Source organism: Macaca nemestrina, chromosome 10, assembly GCF_043159975.1.
Source record: "Macaca nemestrina isolate mMacNem1 chromosome 10, mMacNem.hap1, whole genome shotgun sequence".
Classification (NCBI taxonomy): Eukaryota; Metazoa; Chordata; class Mammalia; order Primates; family Cercopithecidae; genus Macaca; species Macaca nemestrina.
The window spans coordinates 8027343-8049926 of record NC_092134.1 but is presented as its reverse complement, the minus strand read 5'-3'; the positions used below and the strand labels follow the sequence as shown (position 1 = coordinate 8049926).

Here is a 22584-nt window from a genome sequence, read left to right as displayed (position 1 = left end):
CGGAGTCTTGCTCTGCTGCCCAGGCTGGAGTGCGGTGGCCGGATCTCAGCTCACTGCAAGCTCCGCCTCCCGGGTTCCCGCCATTCTCCTGCCTCAGCCTCCCGAGTAGCTGGGACTACAGGCGCCGCCACCACGCCCGGCTAGTTTTTTGTATTTTTTAGTAGAGACGGGGTTTCACCGTGTTAGCCAGGATGGTCTCGATCTCCTGACCTCGTGATCCGCCCGTCTCGGCCTCCCAAAGTGCTGGGATTACAGGCTTGAGCCACCGCGCCCGGCCAATTTTTGTATTTTTTTATACAGACGGGGTTTTACCATGTCCAGGCTAGTCTCAAACTCCTGACCTCAAGTCTCAGCCTCCCAAAGTGCTGGGATTACAGGCGTCAGCCACCGCGCCTGGCCTTAGTGGCACTTTTCAAGGGTATTGCCTTTCCCTATTTTGGTCTGTGTTTTAAATGGTTTCACTCAAAGTGTCCTTTTTCTGGAATCTATGACCCTCTGATGATCAGGGGGACCCCCCACCTCCTAGTCTGTTTCATGCGATGTATAAGGGGCAGCAGACAGGGACCAACAGGGCCACTGCAGAGATCAGAATACAGAAGGGCTCAGAGAGAATGAGGGTCTTGCAGGAGGCCACCCAACAAGCCGGTGATTCCCTAGGAAGCCGGGGTGCAGGTCGGCTCTCAGATTGGAGCCCGTCAGGACTGAGCTTGGCCCTGAGTACCCAGCTGCTAACCTCGCACCTGTCCAGCTCCTCAAACAGCTCCCGCACCGTCATGCTGGCCACAATGGTGATGGCATAGGGCAGGCAGCCGTGTTGCCGGCTCAGAGCCAGCATCTTGGCGTAGCGGGGTGCCACGGGGAACGTGGCCATGGTCCGGCCCAGCGCAGTGATGGGGCAGCTCAGCCGGTTCTTCTGCAGTTGCTTCACCCTGGAGATGGAGGTGGTGGTGGCAGTGCTCTGAGAGGAGCTCTGGAGCCAGAGCTGGGAGGCCTCACGCTTGAGGCGGCTCAGGCCCAGCAAAGGGGAGAGAGGGCCCCGAACAGGACAGGAACTGAGTCCTGCATCTCTTGGCCCTACCTTTCTGCTTTCTGGGGCGGTTGCAGGGCACCCAGTGCGATCAACAGCTCCTCGGCGGCAAGAAGGGCCTCCACGGAGGGGGGCGTCGGGAAGGGGAAGTTGATGACCTGGGACACGAGACACGAGGAGACACGGCAGGGACACGGTGAATGCCAAGAAGCAAGTCCGGTGCTCCTGCTCCATCTGTGGCAGGCACTCCCTCCACCCGCTCTCTCCGGGTTCAGCTCATGCCAGTGGGGACACAGGGGGCTGGGGCACCCTCAAAGGCCAGGTCCCAATGGAACCCCAAAGCCTCCTTCACTCACTCACATCATCCATTCACTCAAAAACACATCCCAAGCACTGGCTAGGCACTGAGGGCTGTGCTTTGCCCCCACTGGGTGCTTTTTTCGGTTTTTGTTTTTAAACATACTGTTACACTCATGAGGACTTAGCGTCATTTGACCAGGAGGGGCCACAGGTAGTCAGTGAGGCATAATATGAATAAATTGGCCCGGTGCGGTGGCTCACGCCTGTAATCCCAGCACTTTGGGAGGCTGAGGCGGGCAGATCACCTGAGGTCAGGAGTTCGAGACCAGCCTGACCAATATGGTGAAACCCCCATCTCTACTAAAAAGACAAAAATTAGCCGGGCGTGGTGGCGCTCACCTGTAGTCCCAGCTACTTGGGAGGCTGAGATGGGAGAATCACTTGAACCTGAGAGGCGGGGGTTTCAGTGAGCTGAGATCATGCCACTGCATTCCAGCCTGGGTGACAGAGTGAGACTCCCTCTCAAAAATAATAATAATAATAATGTGAATAAATTTATCACAATAGCCAAAAGACGGAAGCGACCCACGCGTCTCTCAATGGAGGAGTGGAGGAACAAAACGCAGTCCATCCACAAAATGGACTATGATTCAGCCACGAAAAGGAATGAAGCAGCGACACGCGCTACACCACGGATGGACCTTGAGAACATCACACTCAGGGAAAGACGCCGGGCCCAAAGGCCACATGTTGCAGGATTCCATCTGCATGAAATGTCCCAAACTGGCAAATCTATAGAGAGGAGTGGGCGCAGGGGCCAGGGAGCTGGGAGGTGGTGACAGATGAAGGCGACATGCTTTCTTTCTGTCTGGGGTGATGAAAATGGCCATGGGGGTGTTTACACAACTTTGTGAACACACTGGAAACTACTGACCCGCACACTTTCAACGGGTGACTGTGTGGTGCGCCAACTCTATCTCAATAAAGCTAGAGGCGGGGCGGTGGGCCTACAGCAGGCACACAGGTAGGGCGGGAACACTAGGAACCCAGGACTGGGGGAAGGCAAGTGGGGAGCTGCTCTGGAGCTGACTCAAGAGCCAGGAGAAGCCACTGCAGAGTTTCTACAGAGGGGACGTGATGTCATTGTGGGAGGCACTCCAGACAGTGCTCCCAGCCACACTGAGCTCCCAGCCCAGCCCTGACACATTTTATCCATGTGACCCACAATCAGGCCTGTCTCTGTGCCTCAGGCTCCTCATCTGGAAAATGGGGCGATAACACTAGCAACTCCCTCCTAGAGTGGCTGGGAGGATAACCTGAGGTCACACATACAGAGCGCCCAGCACGTACTTGGCATCTATGATGTTTTTCTTTTTCTTTTATTCTTGTTTTTTTGAGATGGAGTCTTGCTATGTCGTCCAGGCTGGAGTGCAATGGCACGGCCTCGGCTCACTGCAAATGCTGCCTCTCGGGTTCAAGCAATTCTCCTGCCTCAGCCTCCCAAGTAGCTGGGACTACAGGTGCCCACCACCTGTAGTGTCTAATTTTTGTATTTTTAGTAGAGATGGGGTTTTACCACATTGGCCAGGCTGGTCTCGAATTCCTGATGTTGTGATCTGCCCGCCTCGGCCTCCCAAAGTGCCGTGAGCTACCGCACCCAGCCCTTTTTTTTTTTGAGACAGAGTCTTGCTCTGTCTCCCAGTCTGGAGTGCAATGGCATGATCTTGGCTCATTGCAACCTCTGCCTCCCAGGCTCAAGTGATTCTCCTGCCTCAGCCTCCCAAGTAGCTGGGATTATAGGCGCCTGTCACCATGCCTGGCTTCTTTTTTTTTTTTTTGAGACGGAGTCTTGCCCTGTCGCCCAGGCTGGAGTGCAATGGTGCAATCTAAGTGCACTGCAACCTCTGCCTCCTGGGTTCAAGTGATTATCCTGCCTCAGCCTCCTGAGTAGCTGGGATTACAGGTGTGTGCCACCACACCCAGCTAATTTTTTATATCTTTACTACAGACAGGGTTTCACTATGTTGGCCAGGCTGGTCCTGAACTTCTGACTTCGTGATCCACCTGCCTCGGCCTTCCAAAGTGCTGGGATTACAGGCGTAAGCCACCGTGCCCAGCCTCCCTGGCTAATATTTTTTTAAATTTATTTTTAGTAGAGATGGGGTTTCACCATGTTGGCCAGGCTGGTCTCGAATTCCTGACCTCAAGTAATTCACCTGCCTCGGCCTCCCAAAGTGCTGGGATTACAGGTGTGAGCTACCATGCCCGGCCAGCACCCATGATTTTTATTAGGTGAAAAAAGCCCAAAGCAGCCTGTAAAATATCACATAATATTCAGACAACCACAATAATAAAGTACAGGATGTTATGTGTTTGGAAACATAACTGGGACACAGGTCACAAATAGTGGACAGTGGGACAGGCTTCACCTTCTCCCTGGTGATCTCAAGTATCTAAAGTTTTTATAATTTTGAACATATTAACATCCAGACAAATCAGTGAGCACAGATGTTTAAAAGGGTTCTATTGCTTATTAGATGTGTGACCCTGGACAAAAACCTTCACTTCCCTGCCTCTGTTTCCTCATCAGTTAAATGGTGATCTGAATGCCCACAGGACAGCACACAGCGTGGCACGGGGCACTGCCTGGCTCAGCCTGCCCTGGAGCAGGGAGAGGGGAGGTGACCCTAGAGGGATCCCCCTCCACTGGAGGACTGCGTCGGAGAAGGCTGCAGCCAGGAAGAGCCAGCAGCACGTTCTGCACGCCCCACGGACAGATGGTCCACGAACAGCGCGCAGGACCCTGCTGCCTCTACTCCAGGCAGCCATCCCCTGGGTGCCCACGGGGGACACAGCATTAGGGAGGCAACGGTGACAGGAGTCCAAAAGCCCTGGGAGCACCTGCTGATGCACTGTCGTGTAAGCGGCTGCCACAGGCCAGACACCAGCAGGCCCAGCTCTGGGCTCCCTGCCTCAGGGAAAGGGAGGTGGCCCACTGGGGTGGCTCAGAGCGGGACTGGGGGCAGCAACTGACCTTTTCAATGTTGAGAGCCTTCATTTGAAGGATTAAGTCTTCAACAGGCCTCCGGGTGATTTCAGGAGGAGGAAACTGCTCGAAGTCACCAAAAACCGCAGATGAATACAGCCTGGGCAGAGAGAAACCGGGACAACACACACAAAACTCACACCAAAAACCACAAATGAATACAGCCTGGGCAGAGAGAAACCAGGACAACAAATGCAAAACTCACACCAAAAACCACAGATGAATACAGCCTGGGCAGAGAGAAACCAGGACAACAAACGCAAAACTCAGCCACGGCCACTGAGACTGGATCCCGACCTGACACCAGGCACGGTGCTTCACCTCTTCCTGCCTCGTTCTCCTCACCTGTGAAATGCAGCTCAAATTGCTGCTGCCTTGTAGGGATTTGGTGAAAATTAACTAGATATTATTCCACGGGCTGGGTGTGGTGGCCCACGCCTGTAAGCCCAGCCCTTTGGAAGGCTGGGGCGGATGGATCACTTGAGGTTAGGAGTTCGAGACCAGCCTGGCCAACATGGGGAAACCCCATCTCTACTAAAAATACAAAAATTAGCCAGGCACGGTGGCGTGCACCTGTAGTCCCAGCTACTCGGCAGGCTGAGGCAGGAGAATCACTTAAACCCAGGAGGCGAAGGTTGCGGTGAGCCAGATGGCACCACTGTACTCCAGCCTGGGCAATAGAGCGAGACCCCATCTCAAAACCAAAAGAAAAGGTATTATTCCTTGTAGAGTACTTAAAACAGGGGATGGTGCATAGCACTCTACACTTTAACAACAGTTACTTCTTACTGGTTTTCTTTGTAAATTTTCTAAATTTTCTACTTTTGTAATTAACATGTAGCCCTGACAAAAGGAACAGCCATAAAGCTATTTATTACATACATGCACACACATACACACAATTACAGCACATGGATTAGGAGAAAATATTTGTCAATGACACATCTGACTAGGATCTAATATCCAGGTTACATAAAGAACTTTTTTTTTTTTTTTTTTTGAGACAAAGTCTCGCTCTGTCGCCCAAGCTGGAGTGCAGGGGCGTGATCTTGGCTCACTGCAACCTCTGCCTCCCAGGTTCAAGTGATTCTCTTGCCTCAGCCTCCCAAGTAGCTGGGATTACAAGTGCATACCACCATGCCCAGTTAATTTTTGTATTTTTAGTAGAGACAGTGTTTCACTATGTTGGCCAGGCTGGTCTTGAACTCCTGACCTTGTGATCTGCCCGTCTTGGCCTCCCAAAGTGCTAGGATTACAGGCACGTGAGCCATAGTGCCTGGCCTAAAGAACTCTTACAGATCAACAATAAAAGGACAAATAACCTAATTAAAAAATGAGTGAGGCCGGGCGCGGTGGCTCAAGCCTGTAATCCCAGCACTTTGGGAGGCCGAGACGGGCGGATCACGAGGTCAGGAGATCGAGACCATCCTGGCTAACACGGTGAAACCCCGTCTCTACTAAAAAATACAAAAAACTAGCCGGGCGAGGTGGTGGGCGCCTGTAGTCCCAGCTACTCGGGAGGCTGAGGCAGGAGAATGGCGTAAACCCGGGAGGCGGAGCTTGCAGTGAGCCGAGATCGCGCCACTGCACTCCAGCCTGGGTGACAGAGCCAGACTCCGTCTCAAAAAAAAAAAAAAAAAAAAAATGAGTGAAAGATCTGAATAGGCAGTTACCTAGGAAGATGCATGAAGGGCCAGTAAGCATATGAAAAGAGGCCATCATTAGGGAAACAAACCAAAGCCACAGTGTGATACCACTTCACACCCACTTCAAATATACTGAAGCTTTCATATAAAAAAAAGTGGGGGTGGGGTAGGTAGGGGCACATATTCTCAGGACCTCGGCAGGGCTGTGTGACAGGACATAGTCACACATTAAAACAAAACAAAACAAAAAAAACACCTGAAGCCAGGCACAGTGCCACGTGCCTCTACTCCCAGCTACGTGGGAGGCTGAGGTGGGAAGACTGCTTGAGCCCAGAAAGCAGAGGCTGCAGTGAGCTATACTTATGCCACTGAACTCCAGCCTGAGCAACAGAGCGAGACCTTGTCTCTCAGAAAAAACCCCAGCAAAACAAAAATATTAAAAATAAGTGTTGGTGCTGGCCAGGTGCGGTGGTTCATGCCTATAATCTCAGCACTTTGGGAGGCCGAGGCAGGTGTTCGAGACCAACCCGGCCAACATGGTGAAACCCTGTCTCTACCAAAAATCAAAAAATTGGCCGGGCACCATGGCTCACGCCCGTAATCCCAGCACTTTGGGAGGCTGAGGCAGGTGGATCACCTGAGGTCAGGAGTTCGAGACCAGGCTGGCCAACATGGTGAAATCCCATTTCTACTAAAAATACAAAAATTAGCTGGGCGTGGTGGTGGGCACCTGTAATCTCAGCTACTTGGGAGGCTGGGGAAGGAGAATTGCTGGAACCCCAGAGGCGGAGGTTGCAGTGAGCTGAGATTGAGCCATTGCACTCTAGTCCAGGCTGACAACAGCGAGACTCAGTCTCAAAAACAAAACAAACAAACAAACCAAAAACTTATATGGACATGGTGATGCATGCCTATCATTCCAGCTACTTGGGAGGCTGAGGCAGGAGAACTGCTTGAATCCGGGAGGCGGAGGTTGCAGTCAGTTGAGATTGCACCACTGCGCTCCAGCCTGGGTGACAGAGCGAGACTCCATCTCAAAAAAAAAATAAAAAAGTGTTGGTGAGGATGTGAAGAAACTGAAACCCTCATTCACTGCTGGTAGGCATGTAAAATGGGGCAGCTGCTGTGGAAAACAGTTTGGTGGTTCCTCGGTAAGTTAAACCCAGAGTTACCATACGGCACAGCGGTTCTCTTAGGTTCCACTGCAAGAGCAATGAAAACAGAGTCAGGCAAATCCTTGTACCTGAGTGTTCAGAGCAGCACTATCCACAATAGCCACGAGGTGAAAACAACCAAACGTCCACCAGCTGATGAACCGACAAACAAAGCTTGGCACATCCATATGGTGCGATATCATTCAGCCACGGCCAGGAGCGGGGTGCTGACACCAGCCACCCGGGGTGAGCCTCAAAAACTTACCGTGCTGAGCGACAGAGGCCAGACACAAGGGGCGACACCTTGTATGACTTTATTGCATTTATCTGAACTGTCCACAACAGGCATATCCCTAGAGACAAACACCAGCGAACTGCTGCTTGCCACAGGGTGGGGCGGGGAAGAATGGGGGTGACCGCAACGGCCACGGGGTTTCTTTTTGGGTTGATGGGAAGTTCTGACATTGATTGTGGTGATGGTTGCAGAACTCTGTGACTGTCCTAAAAACTCCTGGATTGTACGCTCTAAAATTATGCACTTTATGGTATGTGAATTATATCCTGATCAAGCTGTTAACAAAACAAACAGCACTCAAGAGCTGGCCCTGACCTCAGTAGCAGAATAAAGAAACAGTGGGCTGGGCACGGTGGCTCACGCCTGTAATCCCAGCACTTTGGGAGGCCAAGATGGGCGGATCACGAGGTCAGGAGATCAAGACCATCCTGGCTAACACAGTGAAACCCCATCTCTACTAAAAATACAAAAAAAAAAAAAAAAATACAAAATTAGCCGGGCGTGGTGGCGGGCACCTGTAGTCCCAGCTACTTGGGAGGCTGAGGCAGGAGAATGGCGTGAACCCGGGAGGTGGAGCTTGCAGTAAGCCGAGATCGCGCCACTGCACTCTAGCCTGGGCGACAGAGCAAGACTCCGTCTTGAAAAAAAAAAAAGAAAAAAAAAAGAAAGAGTGCAAGTAGGCCGGGCGCGGTGGCTCACGTCTGTAATCCCAACACTTTGGGAGGCCGAGGCGGGTGGATCACCTGAGGTCAGGAGTTTGAGACCACTCTGGCCAACATGCTGAAACCTGGTCTCTACTAAAAATACAAAAATTTAAATAAATAAATAAAATTAAAATACAAAAATTAGCTGGGAGTGGTGGTGGGCACCTATAGTCCCAGCTACTCAGGAGGCGGAGGCAGGAGAATTGCTTGAATCTAGGAGGTGGAGGTTGCAGTGAGCCGAGATCGCGCCATTGCACTCCAGTCTGGGTGACAAGAGTGAAACTTCATGTCAAAAAAAAAAAAAAAAAGAAAGAAATACTGTGAGTATCTGAAAGCCAGCAAAAGGGCTGGGGAGCACCCCAAAGTCACAGGGGCCCGGCAGGACACGGGACGCACTACAGATGGAGGTGGGGTCAGTATCCTTCCCTTGTTCCTCAGTGGCTATTGCAAGGCGGCGCCAAAGTCCCTGAGGAGGAGCCTGGGTAACCCACCTGTAGCAGTGGCCGGGCTCTGTCCGTCCTGCTCTGCCTGCTCGCTGGTCAGCTGATGCCTGGGAGACCCAGGTGACGCGGAAGGAGGACACGCCGGTGACGCGGTCGTAGCAACGCTTCTTGACCTTCCCACAGTCCACCACGTACTTGATGCCAGGGATTGTAAGAGATGTCTCGGCAACGTTGGTGGCCACAACACACAACCGAGTCCCCTCCGGTGGAGGCTTAAAGACCTAGGATTCAGGGAGGGGATGGCAGGAAAACACCAGAATCAGGAACGAAATCGTAGAATGGAGGTCCAAGGACAGAGCCACCCAGGCTGGTGTGCTGGAGAGGTAGCAAGGACAAGCCACCCCATCTGGGACCCAGTGCCTTGCAGGACTGTTCCCTGTTCTCCAAAACTACCTCAATATTCCTCAAAACTCTGGGGATGCTGGTCAAACAGCAGATGGAGAGGACCAAGGGCTTGACTAACCTCACTGCAATGTCCTTAAAAGTGCCCCAAAAGCTGGGCACCGGCCCAGCACGGTTACCTGTGCTTGCTTCTCTGGGGCCAGCAGAGAGTACAGCGGGAGCACGTGGAGTGGGAGGGAGGCGTCCGGCTGCTCACCTGGAGGGAAAGCAGAGGTTACTGGCAACCGGGCCGGGACAGATGCCCATAGGCAGGAGCCAGCCACAGCTGCCCTGCACCCGTAGGCTGCTCCACCAGAACTCCTTTCTTTGCCCTGCTGAGGAGGCTCCCCTTGGGACCAGCCAGGCCAAACCTGGGGGGACTGCTGAGAGGTTCCCAGGGGCTCTCTGGTCTCTACTGCCCTGAGTCGGATCTGAACCCCTGCTGTGCTGCACAATCTCCTCCTCCAAACCCCTGGCATGGATCCTGGGGGCCTGACTCTGCTCCTCGTGTCCTGGCAGCACTGTGGTAGGCTCAGGCTGAGCCAGTACTGGGGTACCCTCTGCTGCCCCACTCAGCCCCTGGCTGACAGCAGGGCACTGGGTCCATCTACATTCGGGGGCTCCTGCGAGCACACGGAGCGGGGCAACACCCCTGGGCCCTGGAGACCCGCACCTGTCAGCAAAGGGGTTGGCAGCCCCATTACATCCAGCACGGCAAATGTTCCAGGCCTCCTCGTGCCCGGCACTTTCAAAGAACTCAGGAAGCATCGAGGACAAAGCTGCTAGAACCCCGGCCCCCAGGGGGCCACAAGGGCTCTGGCCACAGCCTCAGGGCAGAGCTAATGCACGTGAGCAGGAAGCGGGGCTAGGAACACACCTCCATCTTGCCCGCCATCCCCCAAGTCCAGATCGAGGTCGGAGTCCAGGGCCCCCTCTTCCTCGTCCACTTCCGCCTCCCTGTCCTCATCGCCTTCGCCTGCCGGCAACACTGAGTAATGATCCAAGTTGATCTGGGGCAGCACCTACGGCGAACACATAGACACCCGGGTTGCAGGGACCCTTGGTGTGAGGATGAGGCATGTGCAGGAAGACAGGTGCCCTCATGTGGAAGCCCCAGTCCACACCCACGGGCCGTGTGACCCGGGGCAGGCCACATAACTATCTCTTCCTGTCTGAGTGTCCCCACCTAAACAATGGGGACTATCACAGACCTTGTCTCTCAGGCTGGTGGGAGGGTTGTGTGAACACATGTGAAGAACTTGGATCACTGCCTGACACATCAGTAGTGCAACAGGCAAGTTGGAGACGGCTGAGCGTTTACGCTACTGTCACGGACCGCAAGACCCACGGTGCCTTCATGCAGAGGCTAGAGGAAAGCACCTCCCAGCCCAGCCATCCCAGAGTAGCTGGGAGTACAGGCGCATATCACCATGCCTGGCTAATTTTGTATTTTTAGTAGAGACGGGGTTTCGCCATGTTGGTCAAGCTAGACTTGAACTCCTGACCTCAGGTGATCCACCTGCCTCAGTCTCCCAAAGTGCTGGGATTACAGGCATAGCCACCACGCCTGGCCTTCTTTTCCTTTTCAGAGACAGAGTCTCACTCTGTTGCCCAGGCTGGAGTGCAGTGGGGCCATCACGGCTCACTGCAGCCTTGTCCTCCTGGGCTCAGATGGTTCTCCCACCTCAGCCTCTGAGCAGCTGGGCCCACAGGCATGTGCCACCACACTGGATTAATTTTAAAAATTTTTTGTAGAGACAGGGTCTCACCATGTTGCCCAGGCTGGTCTCAAACTCTAGGCCTTAAACGATCCTCCCACCTTGGCCTCCCAAAGTGCTGGAATTACAGGCATGAGCCACTGCGCCCGACCAGGAACTGGATTTTTAATTTCATTTTATTCCAATTACACTTAAACCTAAGCAGCCACATGGTGCTGGTGGCTGCTATCCTGGACAACACAGCCTTACTCTCCAGGAGTCCCTGCCAGCCCCCCACGTACCTCGGTCCGCGCCTTCTTGGCCCTGGCCCTCGACTTCTTAAACTTCCGCATTTCCTGCGCTGAGTCTTTCTGATCATCGTCCTTTTCTGGAAAAGGGGCAGGTTGGAGAGAAAGGCGTGTGTGGCACGCATGGTCGCTAGCACACTGCTCTTTGTTGTTCAAGGCACGGCCATTTATTCGGGGGTGAGGTGGGGGACGGCAAAGGTGCTGACGCTCCCAGAGGGAAGCTCAGAGGCGGGAGCTGCACCCCAGCCAGGGAGCGTGAGGCCAGGCCCAGCTGCTCAGGGCAGAGCGCGGGTCGGGGAGTCCTCTTTACCTTGTGGCCGGGCTCTGGAGGGTGGGAAAGTCTTCCTGAGCCTGCGGCACAGCGCGTGCACCTCAGCCTGCCCCGTCAGGAATACCAGGATGCCGCCTGCGGAAAGAACGGGCCCCTCTGTTATCCATCAGTCACTCACAAACATTTGCTTAGCAATGGGCACCTGCCAGGCCCTGCTCTGAGAGGCGGGGCTCCAGGGATAATGCGGGAGGACAGGGGTACACAGACATAGACGAGCAGGAGGCAGCACCCCCAGACTGAAGGAGCTGTTGCCAGGGAGTTCAACAAACACAGCGACCACACAGCCCAGCAACGCCACTCCCAGGCACAGACCCAAAAGCCCTGAGAAATGTGCTCAAGTGAAAACCTGCACACCACACTTGTGACAGCGCCGTGGCTGCCCTGAGACCCGAGGCTGCAGGAAGGCTCACTGCCCAAGCTTCCGCCTCGCCTCCCACCAGCCCCAGTCTCCCAGAGAATGGATGGGAGCCCCGAGAGGCTGTAAGCAGAGCAAGGACAGAGCATCATGAAGCAGCGACCTCAGCTTCCTTGAAGGAGGAGTTCAAGCTTGGTGGGAAGCACCCCCACGGCTCCCTGCCTCCCTAACATGAAGAAAGTCAGCCTTGGGCCCGAATTCGGCACACAAGAGTCTCTGATTAGGCTGGGCGCGGTGGCTCACACCTGTAATTCCAGCACTTTGGGAGGCTGAGGCAGGCAGATCACCTGAGGTCAGGAGTTCGAGACCAGCCTGGCCAACATGATGAAACCCCATCTCTACTAAAATACAAAAAATTAGCCGGGCGTGGCAGTGTGCACCTGTAATCTCAACTCCTTGGGAGGCTGAGGCAGGAGAATTGCTTGAACCCAGGAGGTGGAGGTTGCAGTGTGCCAAGATCCGCCACTGCACTCCAGCCTGGGCAACAAAAGTAAAACTCTGTCTCAAAAAAAAGTAGAAGTGATCACTGGCTAGAAGTGATCACAATCTATTCACACAGAAAGGTCACGTCCATTTCCGTAACATGAGGTGAGTAAAGGATCGGGTGTGATGGGGACAAGGCAGAACTGTGAAGGGTATCCGTGATTCTCGAGGGGATGTGCCTGTTCCCCTGCAGTGTCTATGGTCACCTGCCAGCACCGGCCTGGGCTCTGTGGGTTTTTCTGCTTACCAGATGGGGGCAGATGGCAAACTCTACCATCTGGTAGCTGCTGAAGCCTCACAGTATTTTGAGTGGAATAAGGCAGGACAGGTGTTGTGAACACTCTGGAGTAAGTGAGGAAGTGAGGCCTAGCAGGGACAAGGGACTTTTCTGAGCCACTCGGAGATGGGCCCTCCCACACTTGTGCCTTCAGCGAGGGTTTAGGAAGGGAGGCTCCTTTCCCCTGACCTGGCCAGGGCCTCACCTGCGGGCAGCATCCGGTGGATCTTGCAAATCTTCCGGAAGCACTCGCCGCTGTAGTCTTCCAGTGGTGTCCGCTTGTTGAAATGCACAGTTACTGGGAACTGCCTGGATTCCACCTGTGGGATGCCCAGAAAGGCGCGGTGGGGGGCGAGCTTCGGCCCAGGGCTGCCTTCCCTTTCCCCATCATTCTGAATCAAGGTTTCCAACACCCTCTCCAAGCTGCTGTCAATCCCCCATGGGACCAAGTGAGGTCTCTCAGGAGGCTCCCGACACCAGGGCGACCTTGTGCCGTCCAAGCTCACGGAGGACCTGGGACCCTGTGTTACCTTGATGACCGGGGGCGGCTTGGCGAAGAGCCGCGGGTTCTGGGTGAAGTCCTCCACCCGCAGTGTGGCCGACATGATGAGCAGCTTGAGTGGCAGGTTCCTCTGTGGGAGGACAGGCTTGGTGACCGCGGCCCCAGTACTACAGGTGGGTCCGAAGCCTGGGAAATCAGCATGAGGGTGCCCTGCTGCCCACCCCGTTTCCAGCCCCCACCCTCTGCCCCTTTCTGGATGCCAAAGGCTCCTTGGAGAAAGTGAGTCAATAGCGGGACCTGCTGCTCCCAGGGCGGTGGCTTGTTCCAGGGTGTCTTTCAGAGTCAGGCTTTGATGGTGGAATATGAGGCAGGTGGGCTGAGACTGGGGCCCACCCAACCTAGCTCCCACCTGACACCAAGATTCACCGGGTGTCTGTTCTGGGGGCTCAGGGAGGAGCTGCCTGATTCTCGGAGGTCTGTGGGGGTGGGAGGGAGCTCTCTGGTCCCCAGGCCGCTCAGCAATGCCTGATGGCCTCATGATGAGCTCTGCTTCAAGCCCTTGCTGCCTTTGCTGCTAGGAAACCCCAAACCCAGAAGCTAAGGAGTGGCCAGAGCACCTCTGTGGGAGGCATGGCGCCCAGCACAGGCCCCTCTCTTGCTCCACAGTGACCGTCCCTCTCTGCCCTACCCCCGTGCCTTCCTGACTCCACCTCACGCTCGCTGCTTGGCCACTCTAGACTCCCTAAAGACGCAAACCAAGACCACAGTGAGATATCACTTTCCACCCACAGGGATGTCTAGAATAATAATAATGGAAAATGACAAGTGTTAGCAGGATGTGGAGAAGCTGGAAGCTCTGCCACTGCTGGTGGGGAAGTACCATGGAACTCTGCAGCCACTGTCGGAAATCATTTGCAAATGGTTACAGAGTGACCGTGGTCCAGCTTCTTGGGAGGCTGAGGCAAAAGGATTCCTTAAGCCCAGAAGGTCGGGGTTGCAGTGAGCTGCGATTGCACCACTGCGCTGCAGCCTTGGTGACAATGAGACTGTGCCTCAAAAAAACAAAACAAAACAAAAATCACCACCACAAAAAACCGTAAAAGGCACAGGGTTTCTTTTTGTTTTTGTTTTTCAGATGAAGTCTCGCTCTCTCACCCAGGCTGGAGTGCAGTGGCGTGATCTCGGCTCACTGCAAGCTCTACCCGCTGGGATTAAGTGATTCTCCTGCCTCAGCCTCCCGAGTAGCTGGGATTACAGGCGCCCGCCACCAGGCCTAATTTTTTTTTTTTTTTTTTTTTTTTTTGAGACGGAGTCTTGCTCTGTCACCCAGGCTGGAGTGCAGTGGCCGGATCTCAGCTCACTGCAAGCTCCGCCTCCCGGGTTTACGCCATTCTCCTGCCTCAGCCTCCCAAGTAGCTGGGACTACAGGCGCCCGCCACCACGCCCGGCTAGTTTTTTGTATTTTTTAGTAGAGACGGGGTTTCACCGTGTTAGCCAGGATGGTTTCGATCTCCTGACCTCATGATCCGCCCGTCTCGGCCTCCCAAAGTGCTGGGATTACAGGCTTGAGCCACCGCACCCGGCCCACCAGGCCTAATTTTTGTGTTTTTAGTAGAGACAGGGTTTCACCATGTTCGCCAGGCTGATCTCGAACGCCTGACCTCAAGTGATCCACCCACCTCAGCCTCCCAAAGTGCTGGGATTACAGGCGTGAGCCACCGTGCCCGGCCTAGGGTTTCTTTTGGGATTGATGAGTGATGAAACGTAAAACTGTGGTGATGGCTGCACACTCTGTGAATGGACTAAAAACCATTGAATTGTACATTTGAATGGATGAATGATATGAAAAATGAATCACAGCCCAATAAAGCTTGTTACCAAAAGAAAAAAGGCACCAGGCAGATGCCCGCCTCCAGACCTCTGCACTGCGCTCCTCCGGTCAGACTTCTCCCTGCTCTGCGACGCACGCTGCTCGCTCCCTCCCTCACTCAGCCCTCCACTCAAGCTCAGAGGTCACCTTTCGGGTGAAACTCTCACTAGCCCCGCATCCTCCCTCCACTGCCCCCAGTTTTGTCCGTCACTGGCTCACACACTCTGAGTCTGCGTCCTGCCTGCCACCCTTGCTGAAGTGGAAGCCCCAGGAGGGCAGGAACTGTTAGAACAAGATGGTGTCTTGTGCACTGTCAATTATCAGGGCCTTGAACGTGGCCAGGCTCGTGGCACATGTGGAGCACAGGCCCCTCTCCCCGCCGGGAGGGTAGGACAGGCCTCCTGCATGGAGCCCAGCCCCCGGGTGGCACCCTCCACTCAGCAGGCCTGTGTCAGGTTGGGGCAGGGAGATGGAGAAAGAGGCCCTGGGGAGCCCCTCTCAGAGTTCCGGGAGTCTGACCCTTGGCCGGGCAGGCCCACCCGCTCTGCTGATCCCAGAGGCCCAGAGGCCTCATCAACTGGCCCATTGCGCCTGGCCAGGCATCAGCACTTCGCCTGAGCCTCTTGCTTTGGGTGCGCAGAAGGACACCAGTTTATGAGGCTGGTGCCGGGGCGGTGGGGAAGGGATCATACAGGGGCTGTTCCAAGATTCACGGCCCTGGCACAGGGCCTAGACCTAGGCCCAAGGGGACCTTGTCCTTGGGGCACCTGCTCATGGCAGCAGCCCAGGGTGCAACGGGGAACAAGTGAAGGGAGCCCAAGCCTCCGACAGAGCTGGGGGGGCCCAGGGCTCGGGGCTCCCCAGCACCTGCCTCCTGCTCTACCTTGGCCCGGAGAGTCACAATGCGGGACAGGAGGCCGATGAGGATGTCCGTGTACACGCTCCTCTCGTGGGCCTCGTCGATGATCACCACCTTGTACCGCAGCAGCAGGAAGTCCTGGGGGGAGGTCCAGGGGTGAGGCCCGCCCTCCCGGCCTGAGCCCCAAGGGCCGCTTCACGTCTCAGAACTCCCACTTGAGGAGACAGTGTGAGAGGAAGGGCAGCTGCTCTTCTTCAGAGGTGAGCTGCTCAACTCGATGCCCGCAGGGCAGGAGGGCAGGTGGGAAATGGACATGAGATGGGCGGTGGGGCCGTGGGCAGTCGGACAGCAGATGCCACACAGACAGGGGCCACCCGGACCCAAACTGCATCCACCGACACCCCCAGGAGTCCCAGTGGCCTCCAAGCCAGGAGGGCTGGAATCACCTTTGCCATACCCCTGGGAGACTGGCCCTGCCCAAGGGGATGTCACAGCCAGCACGGAGCACAGCTTCTTCACCAGACAGCAGTCCCCTACCCGGGCCCTGCAGGCTCTCCAGACACGCGTGCCATCCGCTTGATCAAATGGCCAGCTCCCTAGGAAGCGTGGGGCGCTTCCCCAAGGCCCAAGTGCGCTGATGGGAGGCAGCAGCTCGGGTTCCGATTTACAAACGGAAAGACCTTGGGACGCAGCTTCTGTGGCCAGGGACCGTGAAGACACATCCCTTCTCAAGGGCAAGGCCCAACGGCTCCCCTGTCCCCCAGCCTGAGGCTGGCACCCCACTCCGAGTCTGGTGCTGCCCCTCACCAAACGCAACGGGACTCGAAGCTCCCAAGAGGTGTCTGTGTCTGGGCCCACCGCAGGGCAGAGCCTGCACACCACAGGCTTTCAGTACACCCTGGGCAAGGCGTGAACTCTGTGAGTCAGTTATAATAAAAATACAAGTTCACATTTCACGAGCACCTTCTAGGTACGGGCCACTGTGCTAAGCTGTTGGCATGCACTCTACAATTTCCACTTCAAAATGATTCTCTGAGGAATGCACTAACATACTCATCAAGAAACTGAGCTTGGAGAGGTTCAGTAACTCACCCAAAGTCACACAGCAGCACCGTGGGAGTGCTACGCCTAGCACCCGCCCCCACGCCCACTGGCCTTGCTCTGTGCGCCAGGATCCGCAACCAACCTTCTGGATTTCTTTGAGCAGCACGCCATCCGTCATGAACTTGATTCTGGTCTCCTCTGTCACGTTTCCTTCATACCGGATCTGGTAGGAGACGACCCTGCGTAGGCAGAGTTCGGTTTAGGGCAGAGCCACGCCTGGCTGGGGCTGTCGCCACGGGGCCACTACAAGGCAGGTCATGGAACAGGCAGGCGGCTTGAGGGCAGGGCCCACCAGCAACCTGAAACAAGGCCCAGACATCTCCCCAGTCCACTCTCCCCCTCCAAAATCCTGGTTTCTGAAGGGAAGGGAAGGAGCTGTTGAGGGCAACTGAGGAGCCAGGCCCCAAACACCTTGGCCAGAGCCCTCCTCGGATGGCGACTACGCCAGGAGACGCCGGGGAGACCTGCACGTGGGCTGGAGTGTGCTCTGGAGACTACACAGACTTGGCAGCTATCATAGGGGTACTATAGCTGTGTGTGTTTCACAAAAAGTCCTTGTCTTAACTCAAAAATTAGCCTGGTGTGGTGGTGCACACCTGTAGTCCCAGCTACTCAGGAGGCTGAGGTGGGAGAATTACTTGTGCCCAAGAGGTTGAGGCTGTAGTGAGCCAAGATGGCACCACTGCACTGCAGCCTGAGCAACAGAGTCATCTCAAAAAAACAAAAAATGGCTCACGCCTATAATCCCAGCACTTTGGGAGGCCGAGATGGGTGGATGAACTGAGGTCAGGAGTTCAAGACCAGCCTGGCCAACATGGTGAAACCCCGTCTCTACTAATCACAAAAATTAGCCGGGCACCTGCAATTCCAGCTATTCGCGAGGCTGATGCAGGAGAATCATTTGAACCCTGGAGGCAAAGGTTGCAGTGAGCCAAGATCACGCCATTGAACTCTAGCCTAGGTGACAAAGCGAGACTCCATCTCAAAAAAAAAAAAAAAAAAAAAAAAAAAGTCCTTATCTCTCAGATCTGTACAGCAAAATATCGAGGATAAAGTATCTATGATTTGCTTCTAAACAGTGGTGGGGAGGGGGCCAGGAGGAGAGTACAGACCCAACAGGGTAGGGCAGGAGTTGACAATTATTATAACTAGGTCTTGGGTACCTGGGGGCTTATTATACTATCCTTTCTACTTATGCATATGCCCCCAATTTTTTGAGATGGAGTCTCACTCTTGTTGCCCAGGCTAGAGTGCAATGGCGTGATCTCAGCTCACGGCAACCTCCACCTCCCAGGTTCAAGCGATTCTTCTGCCTCAGCCTCCTGAATAGCTGGGATTACTGGTGTACGCCACCACATCCGGCTAATTTTTTTTGTATTTTTAGTAGAGACAGGTTTTCTTCATGTTTGTCAGGCTAGCCACGAACTCCCAACCTCTGGTGATCTGCCCGCCAAGGCCTCCCAAAGTCCTGGGATTACAGGCATGAGCCACCATGCCCAGTCCTCACATTTTTATAATATTTAACAAGTTAAAAAGAGGATGAGGCAGTTTTTTCTAGACGCACGCTGACTATGCACACAATTGTCCAGGAGGATGTGCAGGAGATGGGCAGTGGTGGCTGCTCCTGGGGAGGAGGCAGGGCACTAGGTGAGAAGGGGCCCCCAGTACTCCATCCCTGCCTTAGTGTCCTCCCAGCCTAACCGACAGACACCAAGTCCCCCGACTGGCGTGCTGACCTGGGGGCCGTGGCTCTGTCCGGCCCACCCCCGACTGGCAGGCTGACCTGGGGGCCGTGGCTCTGTCCGGCCCACCCCCGACTGGCAGGCTGACCTGGGGGCCGTGGCTCTGTCCGGCCCACCCCCGACTGGCAGGCTGACCTGGGGGCCGTGGCTCTGTCCGGCCCACCCCCGACTGGCAGGCTGACCTGGGGGCCGTGGCTCTGTCCGGCCCACCCCCGACTGGCAGGCTGACCTGGGGGCCGTGGCTCTGTCCGGCCCACTACCACATCCTGAGAGCCCAGGATGGGCCTGGCACACTAGATGCTGCCTAGTAACATCTGATGAGTGGGCGGATGAGGCAGGCTCTCACTCTGTGCTCTTTTGTGCCTTCTGGATTTTAGACCACGTTGGACATGTTAGATACAGGCATCTGCATTATAAACACGTGCTCCCAGCCATTGCAAAGCAAGTGCTATATCTGCCTGTTCAAGGTTGCTTTCCAAAGAAAGTCCTACAGACTTACTGCCAGAGTTTTTTTTCTTTTCTTTTTGAGACAGAGTTTCACTCTTTTCGCCCATGCTGGCGTGCAATGACGCAATCTTGGCTCATGGCAACCTCTGCCTCCCAGGTTCAAGTGATTCTCCTGCCTCAACCTCCTGAGTAGCTGGGATTACAGGCATGTGCCACCACACCTGGCTCATTTTGTATTTTTAGTAGAGACAGGGCTTCTCCATGTTGGTCAGGCTGGTCTCAAACTCCCGACCTCAGGTGATCTGCCCACCTCGGCCTCCCAAAGTGCTGGGATTACAGGTGTGAGTCACCACACTCAGCCAAGATTTTGTACTTTAGAACCTTGAGTTTTACATTAACCCGGCAATGCTAGGTACTAGCTCCGTGACTGCCTGCATCTGGCCCCCTGCTCTGTTCTCGAGCCCCTGGATGGGCCACTCTGTCCCCTCCGCATACTGTGCAGGATGTAAGCCGAGGGCCTGCTTGAAGGCTGCCTGCTTGGGCAGGTCCTGGAAAGCTGTCTCCCACAATGATTCCCAGTGCTACACGCAGAGGTGACACTCCACCCAGCACCCTCAGCACAGACGCCGCTCATCTCCTCCTGGGCTTCCCAGGAGGTCTGGGCAAGGCCACAGGACCACCCCATAGTTCCCCCCAGGAAGTAGAGCCCTCACCGCTGGGACAGATTCATCTCCTTGGCCACTCGCTGGGACATGGCCACGGCGGCCACTCGGCGGGGCTCTGTGACACCGATGATGCTGTCTTCACTGGGGGAGGAAGAACATGGCCATCAACAGTGCGTGGCCCCACCTGCTCATCCCAAAGCCTCATGCAGTTCCACAGCAAGATTCACCATACTGACCTGGCGCTTGCCCAGGGGCCATGGGAAACAAGGCCAGGCTGCACTACTTTTAACAGCAAAGGGAACAGCCCAAATGCCAACAACACACAGAAAATGGTTCAACATTCACGGTGCAGCGGACACCAGGCAGCCACTAGAAGGAACGAGGCCTGGGGGAACCAGGCTGGGAGCTCTGTTTGCCCCAGTCAAGCACAAGCTCCTCCAGACACAGGAACCCGCCAAGCGGACGGGTGGCTGGTCCCAGCTCTGTGGGAATGTTAATGCCACAGGCCTGGGGCTGCTCTCCCTCGAAAGGCTGCTGACAGGGCTGGTCCTCGCTGGGTGCCTGAACCTGGACAACAGGAGAGCTCCTTCCATTCCCTGTAAGTGCGGGCCCACCGTGCCCAGGCTGTTTGTGCAAACAGGGTGGTTTATGCCGGACACCTCCTTTCCTTCTAGGCATCTAGGATTTCGTTCCTGCCAGGCAGGGCGGGCTTAGGCTACCCCAATAATAGCCGTGAACCTTGAATCTCTAACAAGCTTCCCTGGTGCAGGGTAGTTTCTGTGTGGCCACAGGTGGCCACTGGAGAATCCAGTGTGTCCTGTGTGAGTCCACCGGGAGGGGACTCTGGAAGCTGGAGCTGGGCTTCCCTCGAACACCACAGGTGCCACTGCCCTCTGCCGATCGCGTCCTTTGCTGTAACATACTATGGCCATGCACGGGATAACAAGCTGAGGCCCGGAAGTCCCCAATTATCGAACCTGCACATGGTCTTGGGGACCCCAACAAACATGGGTCAAAAGTGCCCACAGGGGGCTACACAGTGAAAACAGTAAGCACAGGCCGGGCGCGGTGGCTCACGCCTGTAATCTCAGCACTTTCGGAGGCCGAAGTGGGTGGATCACCTGAGGTCAAGAGTTCGAGACCAGCCTGACCAACATGGTGAAACCCCGTCTCTTGGTCGGGCACAGTGGTTCACGCCTGTAATGCCAGCACTTTGGGAGGCTGACGTGGGCGGATCACGAGGTCAGGAGATCGAGACCATCCTAGCTAACGTGGTGAAACCCTATATCTACTAAAAATACAAAAAAATTAGCCAGGCGTGGTGGCGGGCACCTGTAATCACAGCTACTTGGGAGGCTGAGGCAGGAGAATGGTGTGAACCTGGAAGGCGGACCTTGCAGTGAGCTGAGATCGCGCCACTGTACTCCAGCCTGGGCGACACAGTGAGACACTGTCTCAAAAAAAAAAAAAAGGAAAAAAGAAAATAGGAAGCACATAGCTCTATGTGCCAGGGATAAAGTGTGCTACGCAAGTTCACTCACTTAATCCACATGACAACCTGGTGAAGTAGGTGCCATTATTCCCATCTCACAGCTGGGGCCCAGAGAGGTTAAGTAGCTTATCTGAAGTCACACAGCATGCACAGGGCAGATCCAGGATCAGATCCCAGGGAGCCCCAGGCTCTCATCCACCTTTCGGGGCATCTCCAGTGTCACTGAGGGACCTAGAGAGAACACTGTGTCCAGCCCCTACCTGCTGTAGCCTGCTTCATAGAGAAACTGAGGCACCTGTGTGGTCTTCCCGCTGCCAGTCTCACCACACACGATGACAATGGGGTGCTCGGCCACAGCCTCCATGATCACTTGTTCTTCAGAGAGAATTGGGAGCTTCAGCCGTTCTTCCTGGAAGGAGACGAAGTCAGCACTTGGGCAGCAGCAAGACAACAGACAGTGATGTGACCTCCAGGAAGGTGGCAGCTGACATGTGGGTGCTGAACAGATGTGCTTGCTGGGGAAGGAGGCCTTGACAGCTGGGGAGGGGACCAGGAGCCATGGTCCAGGTGAGACAGAGACAGGGACCGCATCCTTCGGGATACCAGGCCTGACCTCATCACATCCTTCGAGATCGGCCTGACCAACATGGTGAAACCCTGTCTCCTGGCTGGGCGTGGTGGCTCACACCTGTAATCCCAGCACTTTGGGAGGCCGAGGCGGGCGGATCACGAGGTCAGGAGATAGAAACCATCCTGGCTAACGTGGTGAAACCCTGTCTCTACTAAAAATACAAAAAAATTTGCCAGGCATGGTGGTGGGTGCCTGTAGTCCCAGCTACTCGGAAGGCTGAGGCAGGAGAATGGTGTGAACCAGGCACAGCCTGGTTGGGGCAGAGCAGTCTCTCAGAGATATGGGAACCCTCAGCTGTCGCTGGCGGGAGTCTCAATTAATGGCATAGTCACTTTGACAAATAATCTGGTGCAAATTTTCTCAAAGTCAAGGGTGTGTGGCCCTGCAGTTCCTCTCCTAGGCACATATTCCAGAGCAGGTGCTTTCTACATTTTTTCCTATGACTCATGAAAAGAAACACATTTTATATCATGACTCAGTACACACACAGACACATATATGTATCATATATGGAGGGAACAGTTCTGTGAAACATGGCTCACCCTAATGCGTATGCAGTGGCGCGATCTCAGCTCACTGCAACCTCCGCCTCCCAGGTTCAAGTGATTCTCCTGCCTCAGCCTCCTGAGTAGTTGGGATTACAGGCACATGCCACCACGCCCGGCTAATTTTTGTAGTTTTAGAGATGGGGTTTCACCATGTTGG

At 55.0% G+C, this 22584-nt stretch overlaps 1 protein-coding gene and 1 long non-coding RNA gene across 3 annotated transcripts in view; one reads left to right on the top strand and one right to left on the bottom strand.

Annotated features, from left to right (window-relative positions):
- LOC105493619 (uncharacterized) overlaps positions 1 to 2022 on the top strand; it is a 36171-nt gene extending 34149 nt beyond the window's left edge. Inside the window, exon 5 of the long non-coding RNA XR_011608702.1 lies at positions 1895 to 2022. This is a non-coding gene — a long non-coding RNA (uncharacterized lncRNA). The remainder of the gene's footprint in view (positions 1 to 1894) is intronic.
- The window catches only part of LOC105495438 (DEAH-box helicase 37), a 44844-nt gene that overhangs the window by 9789 nt on the left and 12471 nt on the right, over positions 1 to 22584 (bottom strand). Inside the window, exons 5-18 of one of the 2 annotated variants that reach the window (XM_071070816.1) lie at positions 21509 to 21657; positions 19805 to 19897; positions 16985 to 17081; positions 15823 to 15936; positions 13098 to 13199; positions 12773 to 12887; positions 11372 to 11467; positions 11056 to 11141; positions 9934 to 10078; positions 9197 to 9273; positions 8664 to 8896; positions 4362 to 4473; positions 1079 to 1185; positions 741 to 929 (exon numbers count right to left, since the gene is read on the bottom strand). In XM_071070816.1, coding sequence (XP_070926917.1) covers positions 741 to 929; positions 1079 to 1185; positions 4362 to 4473; positions 8664 to 8896; positions 9197 to 9273; positions 9934 to 10078; positions 11056 to 11141; positions 11372 to 11467; positions 12773 to 12887; positions 13098 to 13199; positions 15823 to 15936; positions 16985 to 17081; positions 19805 to 19897; positions 21509 to 21657 — 1715 coding nt within the window. The remainder of the gene's footprint in view (positions 1 to 740; positions 930 to 1078; positions 1186 to 4361; positions 4474 to 8663; positions 8897 to 9196; positions 9274 to 9933; positions 10079 to 11055; positions 11142 to 11371; positions 11468 to 12772; positions 12888 to 13097; positions 13200 to 15822; positions 15937 to 16984; positions 17082 to 19804; positions 19898 to 21508; positions 21658 to 22584) is intronic. The other variant, XM_071070817.1, reaches the window with a different exon arrangement.